Source organism: Cibotium barometz, chromosome 2, assembly GCF_041138505.1.
Source record: "Cibotium barometz isolate CiBa-2024 chromosome 2, ASM4113850v1, whole genome shotgun sequence".
Taxonomy (NCBI): domain Eukaryota; kingdom Viridiplantae; phylum Streptophyta; class Polypodiopsida; order Cyatheales; family Cibotiaceae; genus Cibotium; species Cibotium barometz.
The window spans coordinates 61,651,487-61,663,646 of record NC_141047.1 but is presented as its reverse complement, the minus strand read 5'-3'; the positions used below and the strand labels follow the sequence as shown (position 1 = coordinate 61,663,646).

The following is a 12,160-nucleotide window of genomic DNA, read 5'->3' as shown; positions in this document are numbered from 1 at the left end:
AATAAAAACACATACATTAGTCATGATAATGGAAATGCGGTTTGTGAGGGGTCACCTTATGCGCTCGCTTCACGTTGCCTCCCGCCCTTTTCGCACACCCCTAAAAGAAAAACAAAAGCACACAATGTCAAAATCATGGCAAGTGTACCACAAAAACATTAAAAGAAAGGTAAATGGGTGGATAAAAAGAAAGCATGATTGAAGTGCATGTAAAAGCACCTTGGAGAATGGAAATTGTGAAGCTTATTATTATGTTCTCTAGAAATTCTAGAGGGTACAAAATCTCACCCTAGACCCTCTAATTTATAGGAAATTGAAGGGTGTTGGGGGGAGGGACGTTGGAAAATGAACGTTGAAAGGGGAAAGTGGCCGTTGGGAAAAAGGACGTTGAAAAAAATATCCGTTGGGATTCCGTTTCTGGAAATTTTGTTAACAGCAGCAATTCCAAAATTTTGGAAAAAGGCCGTTTCTGAAAACCTTCCGTCTGGAAGCCGTTTTGGGCGAGGGGGGGGGGGGGGTCGGCACATTTTCAACGGAACCCTTCCATGATGTGGACAGCGGGGGGGGGTGGATTTCCACCGCCCGCTGTGAACGCAAAGTGCCCCATGGCACTCTGCGATTGGATGGCAGGCAGGCGGCAGCTTGGCTGCCGCCTTATCTGAACCGGGCCTAAATGGCACTCCGATGGGACTAAGTGGGGAGCATGGGATCAATGGTAGGGGAGTGGGGGCACAAAAGCATAGGAAATCTCAGCCCTTGAATTTAACATAGTAAACTAGGCCATAAATAGTAAACTCGGCTCTGTTTGCTGACGTGGACTGGGCACACACTGTCCCCCGCCTGAAAACTGAATGACACAGTGGTGCCGGAAATCGGATTGAGAGGCAACTTGACCAGCTTTAAAGAATAAAACTTAAACGTGGAGATAAGAGGGCGATGTAAACACTTTGGTGTGATGGTTAGGTGAAGTGTGTATTTTGCTAAAGGTGACGAGTTCAAATCTTGAACCTTGATTTTATTTTTGGTATAAGTTTGGGCCAAGGGTTGGTTCACATGCATGGTAAACTCGGCCATGGCATGTGCATGCCCATTATGGCCATAATGGGCATGCACATGCCATGGCCGAGTTTACCATGGCATGTCATGGCATCCCCATGGTAAACTCGGCCATGGGCATGCCCATGGCCGAGTTTACCATGGCATGGCATGGCATGCCCATGGTAAACTTGGCCATGGGCATGTATAATGGGTATGTGCATGTCCATGGCCGAGTTTACCATGGGCATGCCATGCCATGGTAAACTCGGCCATGGGTAAACTCATTCAAGGCCCAAAGTTCCAAAATAATAAAATTAGTGGGATTTGAACCCAAAACCTCCACGTTGGAGAGAAAGCATCTAACCACTAGAATACTCCTTTTCACGCGCCATCAAAGGGAATTTTAACATATACATACAATACCAAAGCAGCCCATCCCTCTAAATCGGATTTCCGGCACCACTGTTTTCCTCAGTTTTCAGGCGGGGTCAGTGTGTGCCAAGACCAGCTTGGGACATGCGTACCATGCTCTGTGGCCAGCCCTGATCGACAGCACTGGCAATGTGCAATAAGCTTTAGCCATGTGGCCAGTTCACACGCCTACTGCCACATGGCTTTCCTAAGTATGGCTAATATGGCCCCAACTATACGTTTCAAAATTAGGCTGCCCAGCTTTTTGTAAGTCCCTTCACACATAGTCTAAAAGGCCGGGCAGTGACGGGCTCCTCTCACTAGGAGGAGAGAGAATGAAAAGTGAATAGAGTAGTAGTGAGGGAGAGAGAGAGAGCTCTCGGGGAATACAGGCAATGGAACTTAATGTTTTGACTTTTTGTCTTTCTCCTCTAAGGTCTCCTATAAGGCTAGGGTGGTATCTCTATGTGAGAGATAGGGAGTGTTTACTTCTCTACAAAAAACCACACCGTTTTCTTCAAGGAATTGAAGTTCTTTTCCTCTAAGGTTCATAGGAAGGGTTTCTATGGGCGTTTTTGTTGAATAAGGGCATGTGCCCAAGCTTGAATAAATCACCGGAGCTTGGTACAGTTTGTGGAGATACGAGGAGGGAGGGTAAAGATTTGATGCTTCTTTCCAATGATTTCTTGTTTCCATGAATAAAAGAGGGTTCATATGGCATTTCCGAGAGCTCTCCCAAGGTTTTGTTCTGTTTCATATGGTATTTGGGTTCGGTGTGTGTTGTGAATTCATCGTGAGTGTGTATGTTTTTGTTCCGGCTTAGGCCCGTGGTGCCTCTTTTTGCGTGTGCTGATTCCAAAACTGTGGGGAGGCCAGCTATAGAGGTTGAGGGTTCAAGTGTGTGCAATTTGGAAATGGATGTCCACCTGGTGCATTACGTTGAAAGGGCTCTTGCCCTTGAACATTTGAGTGATTCACTCAAGTGTGACAGTGGGTCACCCGAGGAGGAGGATCATAATGATCAGATACACATTCCCCATCTACGGTGTACATAGGCGATGCGTACGTGTGGCTTGTGCTTGATGGAACGTGGCCCTATCCCACCGACCGTGTTTCATGCCTAATATTTGGAAGGGAGACGCCCCGTGTGTGGGTGTGTGCATTTCAAGGAAAACAAAAGAAGGATTACAGAAATGCCCAAGACACAGAGTTGACAAATTATTAATAAATGGTTAGTTACAACATAAATAAATGCCCAAGGCATAGCTAATTATTTTGTCATTGAATGGGAGTGATGGGAGCAAGGGTTTACTTGTACGACAACACCACCGGTCGGTTGGTCATGCGACAGTAATACTGTTGAATCTAGGAGTGGCGGATTTGGACGGTAGGGTTGGTGCCCTGGACAGGCGTGTTGGACAGCACGCGTGTTGCTGACGACATGTGCAACGCCGTTGATGATGATGACATACGTGGAGAGGATGTCGTTCAGGATGTCGCCAGTGGTGCCGCAACTAGTGAGGCAACCATTGGTGCCACAGATGTCGACGGCAGTAGAGCCGGCGATGCACATGGTGGTGCAGCCCAGAGTCTGCGAAAAACTAGTATAGAAACCAATAAAAATACCTACATGTCTACTTTTCAACTGTGATTTCTTGTGTGTAACCGGTCTCAAAGGGTAAAGCATGACAATAGCCGGTTTTAAAAAGAATCTTTCAATTTATCCTCCTTTTTCCAAAGCTTTAATACTCTTAACACCAAGCTATGTGAAAAAGTCAAGATATGTGTACCTTTTTGCGCTGCAAATGTGGTAGAAGCACATATGAACATGTGTTTATCAACATATCTTTGTAATATTTGCCATAAGTATGGAAATTTCTTCCACAAGTAAACTACCAAACAAAAAGTGTAAGTTACATATCCCTTTGAAAAGACTGACAACAACAAACTGTACTTGCAACAAAAGACATATCAAATTACATTGGACCTTATAGAGATGCCACACAGTTCTTTTCTTTAATCTTTGTAGACATAGGGATTCAGGAATCACATCCATTTCCATAGCCTGAAAGGAAAAAAGTGAGAAGAGAGTTGGGGATTCGAACCCCATGACCATGGATAGAAAATCCAATGGATATACCAAACTCTCTGCGGGAAGAGGATAGTGCGCTCACTCCAAGTACTCCATCAATGGAAGTAGCAAGAAGTGAGCGAACTATCCTCCTCCCCATCAAACAAGACAGAATATCAGTATGAAAATGAATAAAAAGATACAAAAATTCAAAACTAAATTCAACATACTTACCGCCATCATGAATAGAACTTATCGCCATGCTAACATACCACAAACAAAACTACCATGCCATACTCAAATCTGTCACATGGCATTGTGCCAATGACAAGTTACAACATCTCATAACCAAAAAAATGAACCATAATCAAGTCCAATGTATCACATATGGTAATGCACAAATGGCAAACCAAACTGTCCATAGCCATACTCCAATGTGTCATAAAGCATCTCACAAATGCGAGCACCACAACCAAATCTGCAATAAGTCATACTCAAACATGAGACATGACACCATACCAATGATAACATCCCATAACCAACAAAATGAACCATGATCAAAGCTGCCAATAGCCATACTCCAATGTATCACAACGGCAAACCAAAACTGCCCACATCCATACTCCAATCAGTCTTAAAGCATCTCACAAATGCGAACACCACAATCAAATCTGCCATGAGTCATACTCAAACATGGGACAAGTCACTATACTAAAGACAACATCCCATAACCAACAAAATGAACCATGATCAAAGCTGCCAATAGCCATACTGCAATGTACCACATGGCATACTCCAATGCATCACAATGGAAAACCAAAACTGCCCACAGCCATACTCCAATGTGTCATAAAGCATCTCACAAATACTAATACCACAACCAAAAGTGTCATGAGTCAAACTCAAACGTGGGACAAGGCACCATATCACTGACAACATCCCATAACCAATTACAAACTGAAATTTCCAGCCATACTGCATTATGAGATAAGCCACCAATGTACCATAACTAGAAATGCATATACTCATCCAAATCACTCGCATCAATTCTCCATTAACACCCCATTTACTCTGTAATATCAAAAAATAAATCATTAGCTTAAAAAATATGCATAAGTACATCAACTAAAGTTCAAACATCAATTTATCTACTATCTACTGAAGATATGACGACTAGTCTTTGCTCCATTCTTCCACAACATAATTGCATCATCAAATACATAGTGTCTCAATGGAGGACCTTCAATGGACACGCGCATGACTGCATCTAAATTGTGAGTACTCAAATGACTTTGCAATCTGGTCTTAATTAGATTCTGAACACTGAAACCTCGTTCACATGAAGCTGTACTAACACATTGCAACATAGCAAGCTCAGCTAGTTTCAAAAGCATTGGATACTTCTCTCTAGTGGTAGGGTTTCTACCAATAGAGAGCCATACATCTCTCAAACTTCTACCCTTCCACTCATATGGTGCTTGCTCTCTAAAGACTTCAAACTCTCTTTTTGCACAAATCTTATCAACAAGGGGTTCCATAATCTCTCCATCTAACACTTTAGGCTTGCCATAAAACGCTACCAATTTATCAATCATGTCATACCCAAAGTGCTCATACGCAATGCCAGATGGAAAACAACAAGGTGACAAGGCTTTAAAGCATTCAAGAAGATCCATATTCGGAAACCTCTCAAGCAAATTTTGAATTATAAAGTGAGAGAATTGCTTTTGAAAAGCTATTGCCAAATCCATATCCTTACCTGATTTTTCCCTTTTAATCTCAAGAGATCTATACATGTTGCCTCGCACGGATGCACGAAGAGCAGCCAGCTGTCCATTACGTGGTCCATAATCAGGGATTATTGGATACTCACGACGATCCAAAACAGAAGCATTTACATCGACGATAGGCACATCCACAAATTGTGTAGTTATAACACGCATTTCAGCCTCTATCAATCCAACCACAACAGTCACATCTACAAATGCACTTTGAAAGATCTTTGACAAAATAGCAAGTCGCTGCAATATGTCAGCCATAAAGTGCAAACTATACAAAAATTGAAAATCTTTCACCTTCTCAAATAATGACGCATTGTGTTCTTTCAAAAATGCCAATAATGGTTCAAGAGACTCGCATACCTTATGAACGCATATTGATCTGCTAACCCACCACACCTTGTGAATGTGGCTCATCTGGAGGACCGCACATCCAAACTCAGTCTCTAACTCTGCCAATTTAGCACTCTTAATAGAACTCTTGCTAAAGGTTGATGCAATCTCATTGACCATCTGGTCAATATGCTGTGCATATTCACTCTCTTTTACAGCATCAACTAGACACAAACTAGCTCGATGAGCTATGCAATGAATGGAGGTCATATAAGGGTTTTCTCGTTTAAATCGAGTTGTCACCCCATTCAATTGACCAACCATAGCCAAGGCACCATCTCTGCCTATGCATACCATCTTAGATCGCTCTAGCTCCATCTCTTTAAGAAACAAAGAAGCACGTTCATGCAAGTGGAGAGATGTACCTTCCTCAATCTCCAAGAGTCCTAAAAAGACTGTAACAGGCTCTGAGTCCTCAATAAAAGATGCATAAACAATCGTATGCTGATCTAGACTCACATCAGTTGATTCATCAAGCATGTAGAAATTTGAAGCCTTAAGACGTTGCAAAATCTTTCTCAATAAATCCTCACTAATGCAACGCACAAAAGAGCTACATGCTTTATCGTTTTGATTTAAATCTCTTGCCAAATGAGTACACTCACAAACCTCTAATAAATCAAGAGTAGATGTAAACTTACTAAAAGCCAAGTCTTCTTTTGCAACATGATAGGCCGCAGCAAACAACCTTTTAGTACTCACCGTTGCAACATCTTGACGTCTTTGGACACCATCCTCTATGGTTATCTTGTTCTTTCCAAACATGTAGTGCACATCTTGATGAGACCTGGTACATGCATGCTCAGTTAATGCACTATGTTGTATGTTAATGGAACCATTTTTTCCAAACTCACTCCTCGAGTTCTTCACTTGCTTACAATACTTGCAAAAAATTCTAGCCCTCAAGAGCTCAAACTCTGCCCATTAAAAAGCCCCATTACCTCCAGCCCAAGCAGGATTCCATGCAAGTCTACGTAGTGCTTTTTGAGTCTCTAAATCTTTATGGTCTGCATTAGTTAAATGATTATTACTTGAAGCAGCATTGCTACTTACTGTCATATTGCTACCATGCACCTCTACCGTCTCCTCAATAGAAGAACCATCTAGAATACGACGCCTTTTCTTTGCTTTGTTGACAGGGGGCTTTTCTTTTGTAAAGCGTGGCATAGCTCATAGAGTCCTTTGAGACATTAGAATCTGCAAAAAAGATCTCTCTCTCTCTCTCTCTCTCTCTGCATATATCATATATGTATATATGCGTGCAATGGATGTTTGCTACATCTCTCTCTCTCTCTATGTATGTATGTATCTCTCTCTCTCTCTCTCCCATGTTTGTATATATGTATGTATGCGTGCAATGGATGTTTGCTACATCTTTGAAACAAATATGTTAGAAGTTGACATCTCTCTCTCTCTCTCTCTCTCTCTCTCTCTCTCTCCCGTTAGCTGCACTTAGTCGGTTGGTCCGTATGAGTTGCTTCACAAATTTGTGTGTGTGTGTGTGTGTGTGTGTGTGTGTGTGAGAGAGAGAGAGAGAGAGAGAGGGAGGGAGTGTGTGTCGGAGTAAGGAGAGTTTGCGCATGCACAAGTTCTCTCTCTCTCACTCTCTCTCTCTCTCTCTATCTCACACACACACGCACACACACACACACACACCCTTGCTCTGGATTCACATATTCTCTCTCTCTCTCTCTCTCTCTCTCTCTCTCTCTCTCTCACACACACACACACACACACACACACACACACACACACATACACAACACACATCCTTGCTCCCCCGAATCCCCTATCTCCCATAACTTATAAGCAGCGGAAGCACTCACCTGAACTGGTCCTGAAAGAAGTAAACAAGGCGTGGAAGCAGGCTGCCGTTTTGCAGAGCTCTTGGCACTAGGGAGGGAGACCTCAGACGACGGCATCGCAGGGATGGAGGGAGGGAGTGACCAGACCGCGTGCGTGATTCGTTAGAGAGAGAGAGAGAGAGATAAGGCGCTGTCACCTGTGCGAGTCGTTAGAGAGAGGGAGATAAGTTGTGTGTCGTGGCACGGTGACTCACTAGACAGAGAGAGATAACTGCATAGTGACCCACAGTCGTGACGAGTTAGAGAGAGAGATACGGGTAATACCATAAATAGGTGTATATTTTTTATTTATGTATGTTACATGTATATTTTTATCCTTTGAAAAATAAGGGTATGAATATGTTTTGGCCTTTGAAATAAAGGCAAGTATATTTTTGGCCTTGAATATAAAGGTTAGTAGGAGTTTTCTTCCGGTTATAGCTAAGGGACTATTTTTGTGCAAGCCGGGATTTGCGGATTTAAACAATTACATGTAACCCCAGTTTTTTCGAACACTGGTGTAGCCACTAGGGCCCGTGCTTTGGCAGCAGAAGCAAGAAGTGCTACCAAGGCCCCTAAGGTATTGCACGCAGGTGTTGGCATCGGCCTGCATGGGGGAGTTGTTGTTGGTGGAGTAGGTAAGGGCCACAGCACCCAGGTGCATCTGGGCGGATCCAAGCAGCGCCACCAAAAGCACAATTGCGGCGTCAACCTTTGTGTGACTCAATAATGTATTCCAATAATAAAAGAAGATTATTTAAGTATCAAAATTAAATTTTGATGACAGGGAAAATGTCTAAAACTTCATGTGAATGGTGGAAATATCTAAATAGCTTTGTCCTTTGTTACTTACCAACCATTTGTAAGACTGATTACAAAATGTCCTCCATAAATTGGTCTAGTGGCTCCACTTGTGCCTCTCAACTAGGGTTACCTTTTGACGGGCAAAGTTGGCCTTTCAAAATTGAAGGGTAAGTGACATTTTCCACACAAGGAGCCCACGTATCGCATTTTCAATGTAATTTTTTAAAAGTTGCACGTAAAAAAAGGTCCAAAACCCTTAATACGGTCGTGACGGTAGGTTGAGGGTTCAAGTGCGTGCAATTTGGAAATGGATGTCCACCTAGTGCACTTTGAACACTTAAGTGATTCACTCAAGTGTGACGGTGGGTCACACTTGAGTGATTCACTCAAGTGTGATGTTGGGTCAGCCGAGGAGGAGGATCATAACAATCAGATCCATGTTCCCCATCTACGGTGTACATAGGCAATGAGTACGTGTGGCTCTTGCTTGATGGAACGTGGCCCTATCCTGCCGACCGTGTTTCATGCCTAATATTTGGAAGGGAGACACCCCGTGTGTGGGTGTGTGCGTTTCAAGGAAAATAAGATGTGCACGAGTGCACCATAGCTCTCTCCTTTTAACTCTCTCTCTCTCTCTCTCTCTCTCTCTCTCCTTTTTATATGCATGGCACTCTCTCTCTCTCTCTCTCTCTCTCTCTCTCTATATATATATATATATATATATATATATATATATATATATATGCTCTCTATGTATATATGCTTTCTAGTCTCTCTCTTTCTCATCTCTCTCTCTCTAAACTCAAAACCAAAAAGTTGGTTTAATAAAAATGCTGTGAGACCTTAGCTTCCTTAACTTTGAATATAAAGGCAAAAGGATGAAAAAACTAAATTTGTAAAAGTGAGGGGCCGTACAAAAAAACTTTGAAATGGTTGCAATAGCTCGCTCCTTTGTTACCAAAGGAGAGAGCTAATAACAAAAGAAGGATTACAAAAATGCCCAAGACATAGAGTTGACAAATTATTAATAATTAGTTACAATATAAATAAATGCGCAAGGCACAGCTAATCATTTTGTCATTGAATGGGAGTGATAGGGGCAAGGGTTTATTTGTACGATAGCACCACCGGTCGGTCGGTCGTGCGACAGGAATACTGTTGAATCTAGGAGTGGCGGATTTGGACGGTAGGGTTGGTGCCCTGGACAGGCGTGTTGCCGGCGACACGTGCAACGCCGTTGATGACGACGACACACGTGGAGAGGATGTCGTTCAGGATGTCGCCAGCGGTGCCGCAACTAGTGAGGCAACCATTGGTGCCACAGATGTCGACGGCAGCAGAGCCGGCGACGCACATGGTGGTTCAGCCGCTGGGGCTCGCGCTTTGGCAGCAGGAAGTGCTGCCCAGGCCCCTAAGGTATTGTACGCAGGTGTTGGCATCGGCCTGCGTGGGGGAGTTGCCGTTGGTGGAGCAGGTAAGGGCCACAGCACCCAGGTGCATCTGGGCGGATCCAAGCAGCGCCACGAGAAGCACAGCTGCGCCTAAGAAGCTGCTCTTGCAGGGCACGGCCATTCTTTCTGTGTGTGTGCGTGCGTGTGTGTGTGTGCTGCTTGCGTGTGTGTGTGGGGAAGGGAGCAGAGCTGAGAGTACTGCAGAAGTAGTGTGTGTGTGTGGGGGGGGGGGGGGGGGGGGGGGTGATCATCTTCGGCCCGAGCGTGGCTTTATGTAGGCGCCATCTCGCACATTGTCGATTTGAATACCAGCTCATCCATCCGGACGAGACGTTAGCGGACAAACCTCTAAACAAACCTTCTCAAAGACATTGTCAATTTTAATTTGTTCAGCGGAGACAAAAGAGGAGACTCTATTGAGACAAAAGAGGAGACTTTCCACACCTCTATTGAGACTTTCCACCACTTAAGCCTTCTCCAAGAACACTTTTCCTTCTCAAACGCCTTCTCCCTCCAAATCTAGTTTTTGTTGGCCTCTTGCTCGCGAAAAACCAGCCTTCGGTGCACTTGTCACCGGTCGAAATTCTGAACTCCCCGCTAGAGTTCAAGCTTGTCTTTAAACACTAGTAAAAATTTGCACATTTTGCAAATCCTTTTTACTTTGGTCAAAAAACCGAGCGATTTTCAACCTTGACCTTTTCATTCATAGGTTGGAAAAGAAGTCTTTTGTGAGCATTGCCTATGATAACGAGGCAAAGTGGATGTGCAGGAAGGTGGAAGGTCGTGTACTCATACCACTTTTCTCTATTCCTATCTTTCAGCAGATGCAAAGTGTCAAGAAACTTTGTGATATAAACCATTTCTCCTTGAGTTATGTTGATGAGGGCACATGCAAGGACCCACTTCCTACACATTGGCATGATCTTTGTGATATAAAACATTTCTCCTCGAGTTGTGTTAATGAGGGCACATGCAAGGACCCATTTCCCACACATTGGCATGATCTTTTTGTGATATAAACCATTTCTCCTTGAGTTGCGTTGATGAGGGCACATGCAAGGATCCACTTCTCAGTTTCTCATAATGATCACAGCGTAAATTTGACTTTGCAACATAAGAAATATCCCATGAAACCCAATACAAACCACCCTCAATGTGACATTTTATGTGCAATATCTTCTAGCCACATTTTCTTAGTGCACATGTAGTATCCCCAACAGAAACTCATACGTAGTGACCAATGCATGGATTTCGAAAGCATGTGCCACGATCCGAGTAGGTGACAAGAGGAACCTAATCCATGATAAGATTGCAAGGCAGGGGTTGCTGCATAATGACATTGTGATGGGTAGTGATCTAGAGAAGATATATGCCAAGTGCGGTGTCATTTCATAGGTGCAACAAGTGCTCTACAGGTTGCCTTCTCAAGAAATTGTCTCTTGGAGTGCACTGAGCCAAGGATATGCACAACGTCACGCAAATCAAGCACTTGTCTGATTTGAAGATATTGAGCATGAGGGCATCCTTCTAGATGTAGTGACTTTCTCGTGCATCTTAAATCATCGAAGTAGTTGACAAGGGGAAACATATCCATGATGAGATTGCAAGGCAGGGGATGTATAGAATGAGATTGTGGTGGGCAACACTCTAGTGGACATGTGTTCCAAGTGTAGTGTTATTTGAAAGGCACAACGAGTGCTGGGGTGGACAGGCTACCTTCTCAAAATGTTGTCTCTTAAAGTGCATTGATTGCAGGATACTCACAAAAAGGTCATGTTGAAAAAGCACCTAATTGTTTTGAAGAGATACATGATGGTAGCATGAGGGCATCCTTCCAAATGCGGTGACCTATGCGTGCATCTTGAAAGCATGTGCCACAATTGGAGCAGCTGAAAAGGGGAATAAAATCCATGACAAGATTGCAAATGGCATTAAAACCTATTTGGGATCTTCTTGGGGCCTTTAATTTACCATGGGCCAAATCAAGGTGATTAAGACAATTTGTGTTAGTGTGTAGCAACCTATGCTCTTTCGTCCGTCACACGGTGACCCGCTAACATTGGCGCCGTTGCCGAGGAATGCAACCTAGGCTATAAAAATCTATAGTGTCATCTCTAGAAATTGTGTGGCACTCTGGATTCATTCGGATTACTTTTCCATTTAGATTAGAGTAGGAGAGGTAGAGGCGGGGACCTCTAGGCTCTCAAGGGTAGGCAGGCGTCGGGGACGACCAAGGGCCTTGTTAGGTTTAGGGAAGCTTGTGTATGTGAGTTAAAAGCAAAGTAAAGTTTATTTTGTCCGCATTACATCCAAGCATATTAAGAAAGTGTAAAAATGGATTTTAGAGTTCACTCAATTGAGTCATCATTT

The 12,160-nt window shown here is 43.4% G+C and overlaps 1 protein-coding gene across 1 annotated transcript; it reads right to left on the bottom strand.

The window, feature by feature from the left end:
- Positions 1-3,796: 3,796 nt before the first annotated feature.
- On the bottom strand, positions 3,797-7,696 carry LOC147641313 (uncharacterized). The gene is made up of 6 exons (XM_086810215.1): positions 7,518-7,696; positions 6,745-6,888; positions 6,394-6,478; positions 5,662-5,750; positions 5,280-5,349; positions 3,797-3,998 (listed from the first exon to the last, which is right to left on the bottom strand). Exons 2-6 carry the CDS (start codon positions 6,856-6,858, stop codon positions 3,853-3,855), a joined length of 504 nt encoding a protein of 167 aa, XP_086666341.1. The 5' UTR covers positions 6,859-6,888; positions 7,518-7,696; the 3' UTR covers positions 3,797-3,852.
- Positions 7,697-12,160: the final 4,464 nt, after the last annotated feature.